Below are 24,713 nucleotides of genomic sequence, written 5' to 3'. Positions count from 1 at the left end.
AACCCAAACCGCATAGCACATACCTGCGACAACTGTGCTAAGGAGTTCGCCAGGGCTGACAAATTGAAAGCCCACATCAAGGTATGCAAGGGGCCTGCTCCACCTCCAACAAAGAAGCAGAGAATGTCAGCAGTTAAGCCAGCAGTACTGCCTAAACCATCGACCAGCCGAACAAAGGTGGTGACCGGCGCGGGTTTGGCCAATACCCATGGCTTCATCACCGCCGAAGTGGGATTCAAGGGTAACTTGAAGACATATGTCGCAGTAAATACGTCAAGTTCTTCCAAGGACATCTGTACGTACCTGGACTCCATCAAGAACAAAATAATAAACCAACTTGTGGAGGATATTGAAGAGAACGGACCACTGAAGTTTAATATCGTGCTCGAGTGCGACTATGAAAAACCAGTAGATGCCAGTGAAGACAAGAGGGCCTTCAAAACCATGAATGTCCCCCTCTACGCAGTTCATGAGGTGGAGGAGGCAGTTACCGAGTCCATCTCAAAGATCTGCAAGGAGGAGGAAGACTACATGGGGAAGGGGTCCGGATGGACTTTGTCGGCCGTTAAGCGACTTCAACTACGAATAAACAAGCTCGATCCACTCCGTGCCAGCTCCTACATCGAACTGCCTACTTCCATCAAAGACAAATATGCAGTGATAAATCCGCAAAACCTCGAAAACCACATGTGCTTCAAGTGGTCAATTCTGGTCAAGTACGTCGAAGGATGGAATCCTGAACGTGTCAATCAGCGCTACCATGACTTGGAGGGGAAGTTCAACTTCACGAACATCGAGTTTCCTACTCCAATCAGGCAAATACCGCTGTTTGAAAAACAGAACCCCGGAGTCTCCATCAACATCTACAGTATCGACGAGAACCTGAATGTTGTTCCTGCACGAGTCGCTCCTGAAGAAAAAGATCATCATTTCGATCTGCTGCTCTTGGTCAATGACAATTCGTCCCATTTCGCCTACATCTCTAATTTTTCTGCCCTGGTTTGGTCCCAACTCACTACACATCATGATGCTTTCCACGTTTGCAAAAGATGCTTCAAGCATTATGATCATCAGGATAGGGTTAGCAGGCTCACTGGCCTTCAGTGTTTGGAAAAACACAGTGAGCTCTGCAAACAGCATGCTGCTGTTAGGATGGAAATGCCATCGCTTGATGAAAATGGCCAGCCTCCTGTTCTGAAGTTCAAAAACTTCCATCACAGTGATAAGATGCCCATCGTGGTATATTGCGACTTTGAAGCTATTCTGGAGAAAATCCATACGTGTCACCCGAATCCTGATGAAGCATACATGCTGCAGTACCAAAAGCATAAGGCATACAGCTACTGCATTTACGTGAAAGCAGATAACTCCATCATTCCTGCACACCTCACTTCTTCACTTCCTTCACAGCCTGAATTGTATCGCGGTTGTGACACAGAAGATAAATTCATATCCCGCATTGTGGAGATTGGACATGATGTTCAGAAAATTTTTTCTACATCTGTTCCTATGACTCCGCTCACACATGCACAGAACATTGCTTTTCTGCAAGCAAGTGTGTGTTGCTACTGTGGAGGAAAGTTTGGAGGGGCTGTAAAGAAAGTTCGTGATCATAATCACTTCACTGGCGAATTTATTGGACCTGCATGTAATGACTGCAACCTTCTCAGGCGCAGACCGAAAAAGTTGATTGTGTTCTTCCACAACCTGGCATATGATCAGAACTTCATTATCAGGAAGTTGGGGTACGACACTAAAGACATCTTCATCATTCATCATAACTTTTTTCAAGAAGTTACATGATAAGTTCAGCATTCAATTTGTCGATACCTTCCGTTTTATGAGTCGGGGTCTTGCTTCGCTCGCTGAGTTCTTGCCTGCAGACAAGTTTGTCAGTACTACTGAGTTTTTCGCGCCTGATGAGTTGGAGTTGGTTACCCGCAAGGGTGTCTTCCCGTATGATTTTGTGGATTCTTTTGCTCGACTAGATGATACTAGTCTTCCATCCATCGATGATTTCTACAATAGTCTGACTGATTCCATGATTTCAGAGATGGAGTACGCACATGCGGTGAAAGTCTGGGACAAGTTTCAGTGTGCTACTTTGGGGGAGTACGCTGACTTGTACCTAAAGACGGATGTTCTGATTTTGGCGGATGTATTCGAGAATTTCTGTTCCATATGTTTGGATACATACAGCCTAGATCCGTCTCACTATATTTCTTGTCCAGGGTTCGCTTTCGATGCGATGCTTCGAACCACAGGTGTACAGCTAGAGCTTCTTACCGATTATGATATGTACATGTTTGTGGAGGCCGGTATTAGGGGGGGAGTAGCGCAAAGCATTAAACGTCATTGCGTAGCCAATAACTCCTACGTACCAGAAACACATGATGCATCCAAGCCATCCACATTCCTGGAGTACATTGATGCAAATAATTTGTACGGGTGGGCGATGTCTCTGCCGCTCCCAATTCGGCATTTCCAATGGGCAGACACATCAATTGATGTCGTGTCTGTCCCAGATGATTCTCCTACAGGCTACATTATTGAGTGTGATGTGGAGTACCCTCCCGAGCTCCACGAAAGTCATAAAGACCTGCCATTTCTCCCCGTAAATCAGTGTCCGCCCGGCTCAAATCAATCAAAGCTGATGACAACACTTGAAAATAAAGAGCACTACATTGTCCACTACAAAAACCTACAGCAAGCGGTATCTCATGGACTGAGAGTGACTAAGATACACCGAGTCCTGCAGTTTGAGCAGTCGGCATGGTTGGAGCCCTATATTCGGCTGAATACCAACAAGCGGAAAGCAGCAGCCAACGAGTTCGAGAAGGAGTTCTTTAAGCTCGCTGTGAACTCGACATTTGGTAAACTGATGGAAAATAAAAGGCGGAGGCTCAAAATGGAGTTGGTGTGCTCTGAGAAGAGGTTCAAGAAGTTGGTGTGTCGTCCGTCCTTCAAGGACCGTACAATGTACGAACCGAATTTGTCTCTAGTCCACCTTAATCATGAGACCATCATTTTCGACAAGCCTATTTATGCCGGACTGGCCGTACTAGATCTTTCAAAGACTCTCATGTACGACTTCCACTACAATACCATGAAACCCCGTTACCATGACAATATTCACCTGATGTATATGGATACAGACAGTTTTGTGTATGAGATCCAGACAACAGACTTTTACTCAGACCTCAAAGCCGACCCTACACTGATGGCTAAATTCGACACCAGCTGCTACCCTTCCGACCACCCATGCTTCTCCCCCATCAACGAGAAAGTTGTCGGTAAATTCAAAGATGAATGTGGGGGAGAAGTGATGGAGGAGTTTGTAAGCCTACGGGCTAAACTGTACGCCTACAGGTGTGGTGGTAAGAGCGAGAAAAAGGCCAAGGGCATCCAGCGATGTGTGGTCAAAAACCACATAACATTCGATGATTACCTGGATGCCCTGCAAGACCACCGCACAATGAGGGCAGGCGTTAGAGCAATTCGCTCCCGTCAGCACATACTCTATACCGAGTACAGTAATAAGCTGGCCATAACGTGGGAGGACGACAAACGGCTGATCTGTGAAGATGGTATCCACACAGTCCCCCACGGATATGTTGGAGGCGACGAATAATTTTTTTTTTGTAAAATAGTTTTTGATTTAAATAGTTTGGCAGTTTGGTAGTTGTTTCCATTTGTTGTATAGTTTCTCTGGTTTGTGTTTTATAGTTTTCATTTTGTTGTACAGTTTATGTTTTTGCTGTACAGTTTCCATTTTTGTTGTACAGTTTTCCATTTTTGTTGTACAGTTTATGTTTTTGATGTATAGTTTCCATTTTTGTTGTAAATTTTCAGTTTTTTGATGTGTAGTTTCTGTTTTTGCTCCATTTTGGTTGTGTAAAATATGTTCTTAATTTAGTAAATACAATTTTACCTACATATTGTTTATTATTTTTAATATAGAACCAATATCCCACGAGGTACTGATACTTATAAATGTCTTACAGAATGGTGAAATGTAATTATACACAAACATTAAAATATCTGCTTCCATGCAGCTTTTAAAACATGAGTACGCAAACATGAGAAGAGAATATTACTTGTGAGTTAGGACTCTGAAAAATTTCTGGTCCGCTAAGATGGAGTGATAAATGTTTTTAAAAATATGATTACTTTAACTATCGCATCCACAACGATAGTATTAATAACATATATTTTAGTTAAAACCTATAAATGATAAGACTTTATGAAAAAATGACGTTAACAACAAAATGACTGGATTTTTGTGGATTTTGGCTTATAAGGTTCATAAAAATGTTGGTAGAGAGTTGAAACTCGGCCTTATATACACTAACATACTTCATAAACCTACACCTGATGACGACATCCATCAGATGAAATCAAGATGGCGGTCTCCACTAAATAAGATGGCTGCCTCCGCAGACAACGATGGTATATATTTTTTTATTTTGATAATAAATTTATTTTAAAGAATGTGGTGTAACGAAAAATTGTAACAGGAATGAGTGGGGTGTTCGATGATGATGTCATTGTAACAGAGGAGCGGGGTGCTAGATGGTGTATTCGTAATGTAGAGGAGTGGGGTGTTTGATGCGTAGGTTTTTTAATTAAAATTTTATTAAATAATATATTTTTTAAATTTTATTTTAAAATTTTGATTATTTAATTTTTTATAAATTTTTAATTTTTTTCATTAAAATCGGATAATAAATAAAGATTTTCAAGATGGCGGACGAAACTTGAAATGTCGGAATGTTCTAGAAAACAAAATGGCGGATAAAACTAAATGGCCGCCGGAAGTGACGTAATCCAATATGGCCGCCGGAAGTGACGTAATCCAATATGGCCGCCGGAAGTGACGTAATCCAAGATGGTCGCCGTGGCTCCCCGGCTCCCCCTCCCCCCTCCTCTGACCTCATATGAACTATATTTACCTACTGTCATAACAACACATTGATGAAATTATGGCATACTTTAATGAATAAAATTTAATCATTTTTATTTTGACAATTAAAGAATAAATACTTGTAATTATACTAGTAATCATATATTTAAAATGCAAGAATAATTACACTTTATTGCCGAAATTGTTGTTGTAATAAGCAATGAAAACCACAGTAAGTTTTCACTTCACTTTATAAACAGTCGACGAAACAGTTCACATGTAAATGACTTGTAATTAATTTTAAAAACTGGCATTCAGCTATAAAGTTTAAATATAATTATGAACAAGTTTTCATATAAATAAACTATAATCAAATATCTATCATAAATTATATAAATCACCATAATTCTTTAGTCAATTGTAACATATCCTATTATTACTGCACTCGCCGACAGATGCTACTTTTTTTAACAATAAAAGAATAAATACTTGAAATTATACTAGTAATCAGATTTTTAAAATGTAAGAATAATTAACCTTTATTGCCGAAATTGTTGTTGAAATAAGCAATGAAAACCATATTAACTTTTCGTTTAAATATAATTATGAACAAGTTTTCATATAAATAAAGTGTAATCAAATATCTAACATAACCTATTATCACTGCACTCGCCGACAGATGCTACTTTTTTTAATAATAAAAGAATAAATACTTGAAATTCTACTAGCAATCAGATTTTTAAAATGCAAAAATAATTTACCTTTATTGCCGAAATTGTTGTTGTAATAAGCAATGAAAATCAGAGATTAAAATCCGTCGAGAATATTTTTGTTTTTATTTCTTCCAGTGCTCAAAATGATATGCAATTGTGGCCCCGGCCACGAAATTTTATTTATAATTCATTAATAATAACGCCCATCGCGATAAACAAAGGAAAATATGTATTAAGGAGTGCCTGGTTCCCGCGATAGCGGATAGATATCGCGATTCATTCTGTTCGCGTCCGTCACCGTAGATGAAAGCACGGTAGGGGAATAATATTATTTCGTTTTTATAACACGATTTTATAACAAATACGCATCCCAAATACACCAAACTTATTTATAATGTGTTACAATATTTTTTTAAACATTGTGGAAAAGATCCCGGGTGTAATTTGAATTATTATGTGTAACTGTAAAACACCATTATTTGTTAAAAACGTATTTGACTATTCAACATTACTTTTAAATAACCGTACCGATTGTGCTGAAAATCGGTGGACGATCGTTAAATTACATAATATTAATAATTCAAACGACGAAAACTTGATTGAAAAGTCAAATCTATGGTTGTTCCAATCGAGTAGAAGAGAGATGCCACGCATATTTACAATGAGCATAACAGGACATATCCGTAGTGGGACATCCGTAGTGGGACAATGTGCGTTACGGGACACTTTTTCGTGCGTGCAGCCGGCGTTCATCGATTTATTAGACGTTGTCACGTCAAAAAGAGTGATTAAATGACGCCATGTGTGTTTCAAGATAATTCCCGCTGGGAATATAATAGTTTGGCGGACTATTATTAAGTGATTTTACTACGAATTATACGTTTTTCCGAAGAGAAAAACGTGAGTTACCACAACAATATAAGGCAAGTTGCGGGACGCATTTTACCGTGAGTTACGACGGTAATATAACTGGAAGCTTTCTACTATCAACCAGGTATGGCTGTCGTGGTTAATCGATAGGGACGCCAAAGTATTTTTGCAGTAATCGTAACGCCGAGACAGTAAACTTTGACTATCCGACGGTAAATAAGTGATGTGCATTGAGTAAACATTAACTTTAATAAATTTTTTTTCAACAACACAAACAGTCTTATCACATATGTCTAGAGGTCCTGAGTGCTAGGATCTCATGCTTGAGCTAACCGGAACATTTATAATATTAACAATTAGACTCTGACATATTTTAATAAATTAAATAATTAATTTAATTTTTTTTTGTTTTCTGAAATATATTGACTTTCTACAAGCTGTTCTATAGATTGTGATCAACATTAGTTAGTTAAGCTTAATTTATTCATATTTATTAACTGGAGACTGATTGCACTTTTGATTTGTTTAATCAATAAAATAAATCTTTCATATTTATTAGTGAATTAACATTTGTTGTATGTCATTTCTATGGTTTTCCCAGCTCAGTATTATAGTTGAACAAGCGCCCAGGGTATTTAATTACTTATTTTTGTTCAGTCCTTTTAATTTTCTTTTTTTAAGTACGTTTGTGTACAGAAATGTGTACGAAATACACGTTTTCTTTACGAGACCATTCTACCTATTGTCAACAACTTGTGTACTTCAGACGAGAACGAGTATGTAGACCTACTTTCAAGACATCACGCGTATTATAAATAAAGTTTCGGAGTCCTCAAACAGTCAAAAACTGTGTTTTCAGACAGCCCTATTTCAAAATATAACAATAATATATACATTAAACTACTTAATTGTCTTGCATTGAACTTTTATACATATTAAGAGAAGGCTATGCCTTAACATCGCCATTCCAAAGACAAATAAATAAATATTTTATTATTTGGTTGCTACTGAAAGTCACATATTAGGCAAGAACAACACATTGAATAAACACTAAGTTCAGAGCCTTGCGTGTTGAGGCGAAGGTACACTTGGTGCGTATAACCGTGTCGCCTTATCGCCCCCTCGTCCCAATACCTCGCACGCAAAAAATAACCACATTAACCTCAATTGTGCCGTTTTTTCTCAAATTAAATAATTTACATTCAGCATTTCTTACACATTACTATCATAAACAGTGGGTCTATAATAATGATACTATAATTAGGCGCTTAGAATTACTTAACTTTGAAACACAAACGGTCATACCGTTCACTTTATTTAAAAAAAAAAAAACTGGAGTGCGATTAACTTTTGGGTCACTCCCGACTTTTCTTTTTAGCAAAAGTAGTATAGGCTGCTGTTAACTAGTGAATAGATTCGGTTCTTCCATTCCGCCATCCCTTCATTACTACATCAGGTGTCACGATACTGATGTGGCCGTAAATGCCCCGTAGATGAGCATACATGTTAAAATACGAAACACGTGGCGTAGCCCGATTCGTTCTTAGGCGTGTTCTACAATGACACAGACACGTAAAAGCTCCGACACGAAACACGTAAGCGGAGCAAACTAGACGGCTGGGACAAAAATTTGTTTTCTACAACACAAAAGTAATGAATGGCAACCTTTGAAAAACCAAAGATAATTGTTTTTGAAAACAAACAAATCCTACGTTTTATAAAATATCCAACGTGCTTCTGATATTTGTTTATTGTTTTATAATTATAAATAATATTTTATTAATATGTTAATGCTTTTACGATTACAAAATACATCAAAAACCATGCATATTACTTTATGTTTTAATGTGTATACCTTATTAGTTATTAATATTTAAAAAAAAGATAAAGTTCCGAAAACTTATTTTGTTCAGTTGTTTATCTCCGCCGTTTTCTTCTAAACCAAAATGGTGCAGAAATACTTGCTTCCTATTTGCTATATACGGATTCTCGGGCACGCAATAGTTGGGAGTTGACGAGCTTTCTTCCGCGAATCCGTATGTTTCCGTGACCGGATACGTCCCACTGTGGAATAAACACAGACTACTTTACGTTTCGGCTTACGTGATCCGTTTTCCGCATCCGTGGAATTGTAGAACGGGCCTTGCAGAGACCGAGATAAACGGCAGCCATAACAAAGAAGTCACCCTAACAGATAATTAAAAATGTACAATAAACCATTATATTATTAACTTAACCATTTCTAAGCTAAAGGCTAATCACTTTAAATCGATATAATACTATTACATACATAGTTACTTCACGTGTTAAGTAATTCTTATTGTGATTTATTGAAGTTTTATGTTATTGTGATTTTGGTATACGAGGATGTGTTAATGCTAAATAATAACATTGCAGATTTAGTCTTAGCTGGTCTGCAAACACTAAACAGTCATTTTGTGCTAGCCAGCAAGTTCACCCCACCTTGTTTTCACTCCCCCCTCCCAATCCCCTTATTCGCCAACACTTTAAACACCAGGCTGGCAGCGAATTAGTGCAACAATTACGTGACTCATCCCCATCCAGGTATATCCGAAATGCAAACAATGTTCGTGTGAAATCACAGGTCTGTGTGAGATGCTGACTTCTTGTTTATTTAAGACCCATTGGGGAGGGGGGTGGAGGTAGGGAGAGATAAAGTCATGCAACGGTTTTGATACTTCAATGGATTATGGATTTCTAAAAGCAAATAAATTACATTTGATTATAAATTCATATGCAACTGACTTGCGCAAGCGATCTCTCGTGTACAGTTAACACTGCTGCCATCTAGCGACGGGTAAATGAGTCAACTGCTCCCATCACAGGATAGTTTTCAGGATTATTAAGAGATGTGCACCAGCGGCGAAAACGGGAATTTGTTCACCCCACATAAATTTAAAAAAAATGGGCTTGTTGTATCGTCAAAGAACTTGTATGTATAAAAGAACAAGTCCCTAACAAGGCGCAACACCTTAATCTGAACATTAAATGTAATATTTAATTCCATTGATCGGAATAAGTGAGAAACCGATGATATTTCGGCATTTTGCAAGTGGAAATGCCATTGAATAAGAAGAGTTGGTTGGTGGTTGAGGTTGCTGGTGAGGGGTGCGACTGGCCTTCGGTTGGCTGCTACAAATAACTGAGGCGTGGTTTAAATTCGTATGGTCGAACGTCGGTGGCACCTCCTTCCAACAGCCGGAAATGACAATTCGCAAGGTGGGGTCTAGGCAACTAGTCGCACTGTAGAAACTGGCAATATAGTAAGGATGGTAGAGGTAACTAACAGCGACGTTGCCATAATCCCTGGTTGGACATATTGACGAAAGGAAAAATGTCTAATCTAACCACAAGTTACAGATTTATTTCAGGTAATTTTAAATTTCCAAATGTTTTTAAGGGAACGACACCAATGAACTGTCTATATTAATTTACTATACGCCTAAAATATTATGAACTAGCTGAAGTCAAGCCAGTTTTCAAAACGCGTGCATATTTTTATCGTTTTCGTGGCATTATTATATTCAACTTTCGTGAATGAATTTTAACTGTTCCGTTGTGTGCCACAAACTTTGAACTCTTTTCAGTAACTTACCGGTAAACAAAAAAAAAATCAAGCAAGTGGATTGATTGTGAAAACACGCTGAAATATAGTAATAACGAAATTAGAAGACATCCGGCAAAGGTTTGAGAATATTTTATTAAACGTTAAGAAATTAGTGTTGTAAGATAAAACAAAGATTTAAAAATCCACTGATATTAATCTATATTGTTTATTTTCACATTACTTCTTGAAAATGAAATTTATACAAAGATATAATTACAATATTAAACTGTTCATTATGTTTATTATGACAAGTAACCATCCCCTGTATCCCCACATTCATCTATTAAAGCAAACATAAGTTAAGTGAAACGTCAGTTAAGTTACCAATTCCGTTGTGATCATTTGTAGAAGTATTTAATTTTTTTTTTAAATTTTAATTAAATAAGTAATTGATCATACTAATAAGATGGTACATTTTAAAAGTTTGTAAAGGAATACATACACAAGAAGGATAAAAAAAGTAATATTATTTTTTTGTAGTTTTCCGAAAACATATTTACGAAAATAAACACCAGAGGAGGTGAAAGTTGGGCGCGGGTGTATCAAAAATTAAAATAATAATAATTTTTTTAACTAATCCTGAAGACTTGTTTGACCTACCAATATCTGGTAATAAGTATTAGTAATTAAGGCTACTTTCCAAGATTTTACACACAGAAATGTGATGACGATTAATTTGGAAGCAGTGCTAACGTCAAAAGCAAATTAAAATATGTAGTGCTATTGAATTTTTTTCATTACGCAACGTGAAAATATAAACTAAAAAAAAAAATAACTACGTCCAGCGATATATTTGTTAGATTTGCTGTTAAAGTTCATTTGTTTTTTAAACTACAATTTATTTCTTGATGACGGGTGTCCTATGTCATTTTCTGCACCTCTGACAACGTGTAAGAAAAATTGATGTTTATCGGTTGAGTAGTTAAGGCGTAATAGCATAACAAACAAACCAACTCACATTTGCATTTATAGTATTAGTGGGCTAGTAGGATTCTCAGTGTTAATGGCAAACCTTAAACCCAGATTCCACAGCACAGACAACCTTGGTGACAAGACTGCCGATTAACTCATTCCAGACCCAGGTTCAGACCGGTTCCAATTGTTAAAATGTAGGAAGTAATGGTTTTAACGAAAAAAATTGGTTGTATGTAAAGTCGATTTACGGACGATAGTTTTTAATGTGACAACGTCATAACAAAACATTAATGAAATGATTGCATACTTTTATGAATAAAATTGAATCATTTTTATTGAATTATCAATATTTTTGTATGGATACAAAGAAGGAGTGAAATGAAATCTACAATTTTATTTGAAAAATTTACTTTTATGTGCACTCATTAATTCAAATATGTTTATTACTTTAACGAACAGATTATTTTAACTATAACTTTTATACATATTTGCTATTTAACTTCTTCCAATCTGTGTTATTCTGTTAAGGATAGGACGATGATAGGAATAGTAGGAAAATAAAATGGGAGTGTTTGAGTTTAATGTGCCTCGAAAAAGTCAAATCGATGGTTGTTCCAATCGAGTGGAAGAAAGATAGATGCGGCGCAAGCGTACAATGAGCGTAACGGGACAATGAGCGTAACGGGACAATGGGCGTAACGGGACAATATTTTTTCGTGCGTGCAGCTGGCGTTCATCAATTTATAAGACGTCACGTCAAAAATATATTTGTGTTGATGAGCAAGTTGTTATTGAGTTTTTTCTGTTACCTAGCCTTCAAATGAAATTTTAAAAAATTCGTTGTTAAGTAAACAATAGTTTACATGCTCAGATTTGTGTGTGCTAGCACTGTTATTACATTGATGACCGAAATATTGGCTGTATCCGAATACCTAGGGATGCGTCCATTAAATTCACGTCCCTACATCCCAAAACAAATGCACCCACAATTTAAAGGTTCATTCTAGAGTATGTACGATATCCGAACAGTTATACAGCTAGCACTGCCTGTTGGTTTGTCATTGTACTAATGTGGATTGACCTTTTAAAATTATGACATTTAAAGGTGGGCAAGTAAAACGTAAATGAACATTCAGATTTTTAAACAATTGAGATGATTAAAATTATTGTTGGGAATTAAAATATAGAAGAAAATTTGAATCGGGCACTTGTTGTTCCTACATATACAATTAATTTACTGTTTATGTGAATTATGTAACATATACTTATAGTATAAGTATTTATAAGTACCATAGTTACATTTTACGTGATTATCTTCAAGTTCAAAATCCATTTTTATTAACTATCTCGTATCACACACTCGTTTTCAAAGGGTTATGGTCACAATAATAAAGCTAAGGGATGTATGGACATATCAGTGGATGTGAGAGTCGCGTCCCTTAAAATCTCGAACTAATGGACGCATGAGAGGATGCATCGACATCCCTTGTGAGAATTCGGATACAACTCAAAGATGGCCGCTTCCATTACGATGCACTATCTATGGATCCCTTAGCTAAGGGATCCATTAGGCCACTATTCGGATACAGCTATTATCACTTATGTACTTTCTGCCTTTGCCCAAACAAAATTGATTTTAAGAACTCCTTTAGTGTAGATAATTTTGTATTCATGAACACTCAAGTATAATTTGGTAGTAGGCATATTATTTCTGAAATATAAAAAATTAAATTTTAAATACGTACAATGTTTTTAATTGCGTGTTTTTAGGATAAAGACAAGTCCAGTCCCGTTAATTAAAAGACATTTTTAGAGATATTTTACAAAACATATTGTTCACACTAAATATTTCTTTTCAGTTGACATTAACCAGTTATTCGCAACACAGATATGGGTAGTAAATATTTCTAAAAGAAAATATATTATAATTGATCATAAATTCATATACAAATGTTTTGTGCACGTCATCTCTCGTGTACAGATAACACTGCTGCCATCTAGCAACGGGTAAATGAGTCAACTGCACGCCCTTAGCGGATACTTTTCCGAATGGATAGTTTTCAGGATTATTATGAGACGTGCAACAGCGGCGAAAACGGGAATGGTAACCATTCAGGCTGCGGGAATTTTTCAGGATTTTTAAAGTAAGTGCATTGTCAAATAAACCCGGAATGGTAACCATTCACACTGCGGGAACTTTTCCGTAATTTTAAATTAAGTGCATTGGCAAGGAAAACCTGAATAGTTACCATTCCGACAGCGGATACTTTTCCGTATTTTGCAGACGAACACAGAAAACTATACAATCCGGAATGGTAACCATTCACATTGCGGGCGCTTTTCCGGATTTTTTCTAGCAGCACATTTGCAGTAAAAGCCGGAATGGTAACCATTCATACAGTGGATACTTTTCAGGTTTTGCAATTAAACGATATTTGCCAGTAAATCCTGAATGGTAACCATTCCGGAATGCTCTGGGCACATGAGGATGTATAATTTACGGAATGGTAACCATTCCGATTGGATACTTTTCAGTCGCCCCGTTTTATATCTGCGCACACAAAACTGGAATAGTTACCATTCCGACAGCGGATACTTTTCCGTATTTTGCAGACGAACACGGAAAACTATCCAATCCGGAATGGTAACCATTCACACTGCGGACACTTTTCCGGATTTTTTCTAGCAGCACATTTGCAGTAAAAGCCGGAATGGTAACCATTCATACAGTGGATACTTTTCAGGATTTGCAATTATACGATATTTGCCAGTAAATCCTGAATGGTAACCATTCCGGATTGCTCTGGGCATATGGGGATGTATAATTTACGGAATGGTAACCATCCTGATTGGATACTTTTTAGTCGCCCCGTTATTACCGTCTGTCCCTCCGGCAAGTGAAAGTTACTAGTGGTCCGCTGAGGCGACTGTGGCGGTCTCTTGGGGAAGGCAGATATAATTTTTGTGTTTTCTGGACTATCGCCGAAGCGATGTGGTGTTTGAGACATGGAATTGCTATGTCTGCAAACGATTTTGGCTAAGTGGTTATTAATATGAATATAATCGTGTGTTCTTTCACAAACATTACTGGTGTGTTCTATTCTGGTTTCGTCGGCATGGGATTATAGTGCCTCTTATGCTTAATGGAATGCGTAGTAGTAGAATATAGATTCTTAACTGAACCAGTAAACTTTTATTTTACGTCTTGTTATTAACGCCAGAGCTTCCTATGCTTATTGGGATGTAGTTATATAGGTTTTTTTTTATTTACCCTGATATATCCTTAATTATTATTATTTACTAGTATGAAGTCTATAGTTGGTCTCTGATTATTCATCTACCACTATATAGAGATTGTTTTTTATCTAGCCTTGATGGGAAGTGAACAATAATCTTATAAGCATTTACAACATGACTCATATAATATTCTTTCACTCCATATTTAGAACACCACACTCTATGTCATGAGCGAAAGGGAAGGATGGATAACACTTAATATTGTTTTGTATGATTATTTAATAATGATGGTATGACTATTTCAAATTAGTTAGCGGTATATTGGGGTCTTTATACTTGCAATGATACATAGTTTATTAGAATAACATGCTATGTTTATAGCCGGGAACTAGTTTACTTATATGAAAGATAAATTAGTCAGAGCTGATGATAAGCATATGTATTACAGAGACTGTTAAAACGAATTATGTTTATATTCCTACAAAGTTTGACTGTATAAACCTGCAGGTATTTAGTTTAGGGTATAACACGTTTTACTTACATATATATATTATTTAATGGCTATACATACACTTTATTACTTTATTTAATAACGTCTTGTAACTATATCGCTTTGTACTTCCTATTTATTGCCTACACAAATACTATAACGAATTTTATTTATTAATTAATGTATACTAGCTGGGCTAGCACTAAAGACTCGTATGTGCATCTTTTTAACAAATGGGAATAGCATGTTTTGTCTCTGATGTTGTGCCGTTCGTTCGCGAGGTCTTATGTGGGCTGTGGTGTATTTTTCGGTTGCTTAATAACATATTTTGATTATGTAGGTATTTATGGTTATTGATATTTATTTGTGTTGTCATTTATCGGGTCATGCCATTTGGTGTGTTGGAGAGTGTGGTAGTTTTATAATATTGTTCTCGTAGATAGATTTTTTTAAAATTCTGGTTTTGGTTTATTGTGATTTACTTATGGGTTGTGTTTAGACTAGTGGTATTTGGGGGTCCGTCCTTATTTATTTCATCAATGTGTTACTGAATTAGTATTTTTATAACCTTTCTTGCTTTTGCTGTCGATTGTTTATTTTATTACGTCATATCTTTATTTACACGTTTGTTTTATTTTACGTATAGGGATGTCTTTTTACTCTATGCATCATGCTGTCTCAATAAGCGATTTTATTATTTCATGGGAGTTTTCACTGCTGAGGTTTTATCTGCATTGCGCTGTATTGCGTTTGTGAGTGCATTTTGAATGTTTTTGTTATGTTTTAATTGTTTTTTTTGTTATTTATGGTAATTTTTTTGTCACATGCGTTCGGCGGTTTCATGTATCACTGGGCTGTACGTTTTTAATTGTGTTCCACGCTTAGGCGTGTTCCGTGAAATCTGCTGCAAGCTCCTATATTACGCGGCGGGCCAGGGTCGAAAAATAACTTTCTTTTCTCGCTGGCTTTCGTCGCACCAGGAATTTGTAAACAGTTTTCAGAGTGCGTCTACGGAGTACAGACGTGCGCTCCCGCTTTGTAATATATTTTATAAATTTACTTATCGTTAATCGCTGTCGGTTGTGCGGTTTGCTGTCCACACGGCGTACATAGGTGTTACTATTTTTTAATATATTTTTTCGTCTGCGTTTTTATTTTTAATTACATGTCGCCGGGGTGGAGTGGGTGCATTCCGGTGAGTTTTTCCTTTATGTATGCTTATTTGCGGTGCGCGAACAGGCTTACAGCTCCCCCACACGGTCGTTTGTACAATGTTTATTTATATTTATTTGTTACATATCGCCGGGGTGGGCGGGATGCGTTCCGGTGAGTTTTTTTATGTATGCTTATTTGCTATTTTTTTATTACCTAGGTAACATACGTACTTTGTTTCTGACGATCGTGCCGCAGCTACATTTTATTTTTAATTACTTAACGCTACGTGTTGACTGTAGGGGTCCTAACTATGCTTATTCATGCTATCGCTATGGCATATGTTATCTGGTCCAGTACTATTAAATGGTGATCTACGGTTTTTTTAACTATGCTTGATTTTATGTATTTACAATATTATAACTTTAACTATGCTTATTACTTCAAGCATATTTTACGTTACGTTTCTCGCTCTCCTCTGTGACATTAAAGATGGCGGTGTGTATATGTGGCACTCCATTTAGTCTTAGCCAGTATGGCGGGGGTTTTTAAGCATAGCTAGTATGGTTGGGGTTTCTTTTAGGCATACTTGGGGGTGGGTGTTTTATGCATACTAGGAGTGGGGGTGGCACCTATAGTTTATTTTTTTTATTACCTCGGTAACATACGTAATTTGTTTCTGACGATATTGCCGCAGCTACATTTTATTTTTAATTACTTAACGCTACGTGTTAACTGCAGGGGTCCCTTAATACATTCCTGGTCGCATGAGCAGGGCTCTCAGCACGGCGTTTGTACTCGACGTAAAGTAATGCTTAACACATTGGCCGAGAGCCGATTACTACACATTGTTTGTATAATATTTATTTTTTACTTGACGTAAAATAATAGTAACTATGCTTAATACTTAACTTTCTTTACATACTTTTAAGTTTTACCTATGCTTATAACACTAAAACATATTCGTGAGCCGGCCGCTCCCGCTTTGTAATATATTTGATAGGTTTACTTATCGTTAAACGCTGTCGGTTGTCCACACGGCGTACATAGGTGTTAATATTTTTTAGTATATCTTTTCGTCTGCGTTTTTATTTGTTACATATCGCCGGGGTGGGCGGGATGCGTTCCGGTGAGTTTTTATTTTATATATGCTTATTTGCTATTTTTTTATTACCTCGGTAACTTATGTCGATCGTGCCGCAGCTAAATTTTATTTTTAATTACTTAACGCTACGTGTTAACTGCAGGGGTCCTAACTATGCTTGTTTTCTGTTTTTCTAATATTATATAATTTAATTATGCTTATTACTTAAAGCATTTTTTTAAAGACATTATTATGCTTATAATATGATGTGTGGGGTTATAATTGCGCCATTTATGAGTGACGCTCCAGCGGACAACATCTCGCTCTCTCTGCGTGGGATTTTTGAGGTTATGTTTCTTTAGTCATAGCTGGTATGCCGGGGCTTTTACGCATACTGGTGGTGGGAGTAGGGTAGACATTGTTAGTATGGTGCCATTTTTGAGGTTATGTTGCTCCGGGTATTTAGTCATAGCTAGTATGGTGGTGTTTGTTTTAAGCATACTGGTGGTGGGGGTGGGGTAGACATAGCTAGTATGGCGCTTTTTTGAGGTTATGTTTCTCTCAGGTATTTCGTCATAGCTATTATGGTGGTGTTTGTTTTAATCATACGCTGTGTGGTGGGGTTGCGGTATTTGCTTTTCGATATTTAAACATGGCGGTATTTTATTTCTTTTCCAACTTTAATTATGGCTATTGGAAATTTAAATTTGGTGGTTTGGGCATAGCTAGTATGGCGGGGGTTTCTTTTAGGCATACTTGGTGTGTGTGTGTGTGTTTTAAGCTTACATCATGGTGGCATAGGCATAGCTAGTATGGCGGAGCCTTAACGCATATTTTTTTTTAAATTTAAATATAGCGGTATTTTATTTCTTTTCGAAAAATAAATATGGCGATTAAGCATACTCGGAGTGGAGGGTTTTCGTCATAGCTAATATAGGGGTGGGGTTTTATAGACATAGCTAGAATGATTGTATAATTTAAACATTAATTTTTTCGAAATTTGGTGGTTGGGAATTAAACATTGCGATTAAGCATACTTGTAGTGGGGTTGGAGGGGTTTAGTCATAGCTAATATGGTGGTAATTGATTTTAGCATATTTTGTAATTTAACAATATGGCGGTTTGCTTTTCGAAATTTAAGCATAGCTAGTATGGCGGGGGTTTTAAGCATACAACATGGCGCCTTTATTATTCTTATAATATGATGTGGGGGGTTATAATTGCGCAGTTTATGAGTGACGCTCTAGCGGACAACATCTCGCTGTCTCTGCACGGGATTTTTGAGGTTATGTTTCTTTAGTCATAGCTAGTATGGCGGTGTTTGTTTTTTTTAGGCATACTGTTGGTGGGGGTGTGGTAGACATAGTATGGTGCCTTTTTGGGGTTATGTTTCTCCCAGGTATTTAGTCATAGCTAATATGGCGGTGTTTGTTTTAAGCATACTGGTGGTGGGGGTGGGGTAGACATAGCTATTATAGCGCTTTTTTGAGGTTATGTTTCTCTCAGGTATTTAGTCATAGCTATTATGGTGGTGTTTGTTTTAAGCATATGCTGGGGGGGGGGGGGTCGCGGTATTTGCTAACGGTTTAGACATAGCTAGTATGGTTGCATTTTTTTTCGAAATTTAAAGACATGGCAGCATATGTTTGTTATTTAATTCCTCATACTTCATCTGGTCCCGTGGTCTAGTGGTCAAGGCATCCGTCTCGTAACCACGACATTGGTGCGTCCCCGGGATCGAATCCACCCAGCGCCCAGAATTTTTTGTATATAATTCCCGCCTTCGGAGCGACGGTGGCGTGCTCCGGTAACTAAAGGCTGAACTAAGATGGCGGCCTCCAGCAGACGGTGGCGCGCCCTGGTAGCCAATGTTTGAACTATGATGACGCATGTCAACAACAATGGCGGCGCCCATGAAACAAGATGGCGGCCCCCATGAAACAAGATGGCGGCCCCCATGTAACAAGATGGCGGCTGTGTTTACATTTCAATGTTTACATTGGTCCAGTAATGTCTTACTACTCCTACTCACCGCATCGTGTGAAGTGTGGCTGAGCTCACTAGAGGAGAACTCTTCCTATCGCGACTACTGCCGCAAAACAGTTTGTTGCGAGAAACTATAATAATACTCATTCACAATAATCCATTGTTTGAAATAGACTGTACATATTTTATCAATACCATAGTGAAATATGGAGATGGTATCTCTATTGGAACTTAAATGGCCTCTAAGTAAATATGTGTATTTTAACTAGACACGAATTTCTTTGCTCCTTGATTAGAGAGTAACAACAACACAAATAGTCGTTATTGGTATGTAGATGCAAATGTCAATTGGGCTCATGATTACACAAAAAAGGGAAAGTGAGCTATGAAAAGTTACTATTATGTTGAAATTACTATTGTGGCACACAATTTAAAGTAATTAATAATACATTATTTCATAAATTACACAACATTATTTCAGAAACTACAAACCACACCCCAAGAGTCTATACATGAATGTAAATGATGATGAGTCTTGTATTGGGAAAAATGAGAGAATTCACTTAAATATTTTGATATAAGTATACCTTTTAGCCTAAATAGTTATGTATCATTAAGCCAATGAAGCCGGTACTGTAAAAATCGAGATGTGATGTCATTTGTAATGTATTTTGTAGCTAATAGCCAATCTCAGGACCATTATTAATTGTATAATTTAAATATTTTTACTAACTGAGTTATAGGAGATTATTTTGTCATTTTGGAAATGATCGAATTTCGATTCCAGGTGCAGTCGTACCCGGATTTTGCGCAAGAGGGAATCGTGACGTGTCTGTGACTGGGTATCATTTCCACCACCCATTCATCCCACTAATCCTCCATTAGTATTAGACTTAACAGGACATTAGGCCACGATACATTCCACTCTGTATCAGTGAAGCACCACCACACCACCGCTGCCGTCGCGCAGCCACTCACTTCAGGACCTGCTCCTGCAGGGCCGCGCTCAGCAGCTTGATGTTGTAGGAGGCCGAGTCTGTGGGTGCTCCCCCGAAGCCGTAGATCTCCTGGTACTTGACATCCCTCATCACCGTCACCATGGCAGCAGCGGTGGATTTCTCTGAGCACAATGAGATATCGTCGACTCAGCTCAAGTGGACCTGAGCTTGAGTATTACTCCAGGTATCCTTGCCAAGTTAATGTGTGTTCTGGAAACCACTCCAAAACATATTAGCGATTCTTTCTTAAATTAAATTATAAGTTTCTAAGCATACGATTGCTAAAATACAAAAATCGATGCTTTGACAATGCTGTGAATAGGTAGACACATGAAATGTTCGGCTAACTATAATATTGGTATTGGGCTGGATACAACCTGCACACTTAAAACTCCATGCAGATAAATGCTCTTTGTTTCAATAAGAGGTCACTTTTCTTGGACATATCTCGGGGAGTGGAGACTGACCCCATAAAATAGTCTTCTTGAACAAGCAAGAAGTCAGAAGCATTTTTAGCTTAATCTATTATTACCGTTGATTACTGACAGGATTTTAGACTTTTAACAAGACAAATTACTATGTGACCAAGGAGAATAGTAAGTTATTCTGGGCTTAAAACTGCGAAAAATACTTTGAGTTGTTCTAGCCAATTTTGACATATCCTTTACCAATTGTTAGTTATATTCTTGACACCTATATGCTAGCAACAAAGGCCTTGGTGCAGTTATTACGTTGAAGTTTGAGAGAAGCATGCATAAAGTGTTTATATAAATCCAAACGATACTATTAGCAACTGTTAGATACCTTCAGTACTTTCATTATTTATATTAAAAGTCGTTTAGAATGCTCATTGTACATTCGCGCTTGAAGGGGCTAGTGCAATTCAATGACTGTCGGATCCAGCACCGAAGAGACTGTATGCAATCCCGCACTGGTGCTGGAGTGCCGGTGGCTGTTTTGGCGAATATAGGAAGACACCCGGTGGTGCGGCATCGTGTTCATTCCTCCTTGTCACTCCTCTCCTCTTCAATCACTGTGTTCTAGTTGTTGTGCCCCTACTCCTGAATACTGCATGCCTCTGGGCATGCGCGGGGACGAGCTCTTGTTTAACGATATTAAAGCTCATGTGGGTAATTCCTCGCCTAATTATTGTTGTTCTTCAATTATAGTTCATTAGTGTGGTTACCGGTGTGTTCGTCGTGTGTCCATCATGTGTGTGTAACAATTTGCTTTTTTGGGCGTTGCATTTTGGGTATCAGGTGGCAATGCCATTACTCTAACCTTTCAACCTGTTCCTTGACTTTGTGAAATTCAGACTGGTCGCAACCGTAGAAATGTTTGTTTGGTCGTAATGTTTATTCAATGTTTTATTTTCTCTTAAGATGGTATCAAATAACTTGCCTCTTGATATGTTTGGAACCCATGATAGATTACGATGTCACACCACTGTTACTGCCCTCGTGTAGTTAAATAAAAACTGTATATAAATTTATTTATAAAAGTTCTGGAAGCTGCCTTATATGGGCTACACAGTAACAACTCTATAATCAGAGGACACAAGGGAGAAACATTTACAATTTAATTAGTTCTCAAAATAGGAACTAGGAAGATGGATCGTAATCGAAGCGAAAGAACATCTGGTTTGCATATCTTCTACCTGTTTTATTGTTAAATATGTTTTGTTATGTTTTCTTTGGATATGCATTGCAGTTGAAAAATTACCCTTGACAGAATTAATTATAAGGAGTGCCCGGGCCATTAGTAAATATCAATTTAAATGATCTGATACATTTTACAAATTTTAACAATCCTATTCTCACCAAAATAAATTTAACATTAATAAATTTAATTGATTTTAGACATTAGTTGTTCTGATAGGTGCTGGAGTATATATTCACAATATTCCACAGAGGACTGTTCACTGGCTGAGGATAACTAGAAGAATCAGGCATTCTTCAATTTCCGAGGCACCGGTGCGAATTTTGAAGATTACATTTTTAAAAGTCTTGAAAGAGTTCTGACCTGGTTTTTTCCCCCAACTGGAACCAAAAAAGGGGTCCAGTGGTCAATGATGCAAATAAATAGAAACGTTTGGGCAAAAGATTAACTGGGAAGGCAAATATATCCAAAAGGATGTTGAATTTTCCACTTATCGGTCTGGGGTTGGAGTGAAGTGAGTCACTCTCAGGAGAGGCAGCGCGAGTGGTCGTGGCGAACCATCACGAGACATCGTAAGCACTAGCTACTCGGCTGAACTAAAAAGTGACTAGCCAACTAGATGAAATGAAAAGTTAAGGAAAACTCCCGAACTTAAGAGATTACATCTCTTAATTTATTTGCGGCCAAAAATGTCAAAGTTGCGGGCGATGATGCTCCGGCACAAGATGTGATCGCGTTGATGGCAGCAGCACGAATCTCTCTATCTCCCAGGTGACATGTGGTTAAATCATGGGTGAGAGGCCCGGAGTCCTAGGGAGTGGGAGAAATGGCCTCTGATTGGCTAGAATAGGCCCACGGAGTACTTTCTCCACCCACAAAAAAAAAATACGAAGAGGGCTAATTGACTAACTTAATGGAGGCCTCAGAGGTGCAAAGCAAAGCGCTCTGTCGGGGACAACCGGAACTGACTCAGTGTTGGTATACCATAGTCCCGCGAAGGGGGACTAGCGAAAACTACGTCCATATGGAAGCCACTGGTGCGAGCTCTGTCGGGGTGGAATGGAACTTAAAGTGTGTTGTGGTAGTGGCCGGCAGAGATCTCGCTCCGACGGCTAACTAAAGGCAAGTTAGTTCGCTTTGCCACCCGGAGATGGCGCAAGCTGTCTGTTCGCTGCCTAGTGCTCTGTTCTATAAGCCAGAAGGTTGTTGATCTGGGTGGAAGTTCCTGGAATGGATGGAGGGATGGGGAGAGGGGTGTTTGTTTGTGAGAAATCTCTTGTGCCGGGCGCCGATACGTACCCGACGGCACTGAAACATTAGGAAGAGGATGTACCTAGGCGCTGCCAACGTCTGCTGGGCTCTTGGAACTGGCCTGCTGTGGGCAGCACCAGAGATGTTCCCTCCTGTCACGAAGTCGAACACTGTTACTGGTCGGGTTGGTAACTCGGGGCGGGGAGAAAAGTGAGGCGAGTTACTAGCATAGGCGAAATTACATCTGGGTGTAGGTTCAAGCATTGGGAAAGTGTCGCAGGACTCTCGTAGAAAATATTTTATCAGTATGTACAAAGGTCTAACAAAGTTTATGTTGGCGAATTTAGGTGAAAATAAATTTGTTCCAAATACTTCAAATTTACGGCACACCACCCAGTTGCTATAAAGACTGATTTTTTTAAGTGTAATTATTTGGAGGGTCAACATTTTTCCATGTTCGTGCAATTAAGTCACCCACTCATGAATGGTCTTTGTGGTTGTACAGAACATGTTAGTAATGTCCCCAGCCATTAACTCCCTGGCTCGTTTGTGTTGATAGTGTATATTGGATTTGATTCTCTTAATGGTTAATAATGTTAGTTATTGCCCTTCCATTTCACGTTTTTGTCGAGGCCAAACTATGGTTAATATGTATTAATAATATTAATACTGATTTTTTTTTAATAGTTAAAACATTTCTTGATCAAGTTTGTTTCTAAATAACTGCAATTCTCTTCGCTACAGTAAGTTTTATGCAAATTGCGTTTATTTCTGCCTTTTGTCTTATCGCAAGGTTTACTAGACCCTCCAGAGATGTTGACTTACATTTTTATCAGAGTAATTTGATGTCTGTTTATTCTATTGGGTTGCGCGAAATTTTCTTTTCCTCTATTTGTGTTTCAGTAATACCGCCAGATCTTCTCCTCCGTCTCCCTAGAAGAAGGGAGTTTTATTGATATTTACGTTATGAATTGTTATCCTACCCCCTAGCAAAGGCTTTGAGCTTACATGAGTGGAGCTATTACCACTTCATGCTTCACTCCAATGCCGATACTTTATCCAGAAGACCATGACTAATCTAACTGCAAAAAACTGTGTAAAATCTGAGAGTAAATATCCATAAGTAGCAATTATTCATACCTCAATTTAAGAAAGTTTGTCTGGAATGTGACCAAACTTTAAAAATAACAGTTCTGTGACATCGCCCTTGGTCCAATTATAAACTGGTTAGAACACAGAATGGCCAGCACAGAAACAAGTTCCCATACACCATAATGTCACTCAGGCATGGGGAGCTGGTTGAACATCCCTTAGACAATATAGTGGCACACTAAAAAGACTTAGGACCGATCCATTAAAATGCCAACTATTCTGCCTAAATTTTGGATCTCTTGGGAGCCATGTCAAGAATCAAAGTGATAAACTTAACATCAGTGATACTACTGGCTGGGTGCACATAAAGATATTGATTGCAGGAGTATATTATTTTGAGATTTATGCCATTAAGGACGGTCCACACAGTGGGATGCACTTACCTGCCCTTGAAGCAAGGTTAAGTCCTATGATGTCGGAGTTCCTTTAAACGAGCTGCAATATATATGGCTGTACACTTTTCATGTAATTATGACGATTGTAGGTACAAATTAGTAATTGTAACCTAATTCCAAAAGAGGTCAGTAGTATTTACAATCTCTGACCAGGACGAGACCACCATTGCTATAGTTTCGGTAAAAGATTGAATGCAAAAAAATGGCGATCCCTTGGAGTCACACTCAGATCAAAGAACTGATTTAGACAATGGGATATGCCAGGAAATTCGCAGGTTAC

At 37.9% G+C, this 24,713-nt stretch overlaps 1 protein-coding gene across 1 annotated transcript in view; it reads right to left on the bottom strand.

Moving 5' to 3' along the window:
- The window catches only part of LOC134527206 (lysosomal acid glucosylceramidase-like), a 409,619-nt gene that overhangs the window by 369,784 nt on the left and 15,122 nt on the right, over positions 1-24,713 (bottom strand). Inside the window, exon 3 of the mRNA XM_063359670.1 lies at positions 19,957-20,098. Within this exon, the coding sequence (XP_063215740.1) occupies positions 19,957-20,098 (142 nt within the window). The remainder of the gene's footprint in view (positions 1-19,956; positions 20,099-24,713) is intronic.

The sequence above is a fragment of the Bacillus rossius genome, chromosome 1 (assembly GCF_032445375.1).
Source record: "Bacillus rossius redtenbacheri isolate Brsri chromosome 1, Brsri_v3, whole genome shotgun sequence".
Classification (NCBI taxonomy): domain Eukaryota; kingdom Metazoa; phylum Arthropoda; class Insecta; order Phasmatodea; family Bacillidae; genus Bacillus; species Bacillus rossius.
The sequence above is the reverse complement of the archived record's forward strand: the minus strand, read 5'-3'. Positions and strand labels throughout refer to the sequence as shown.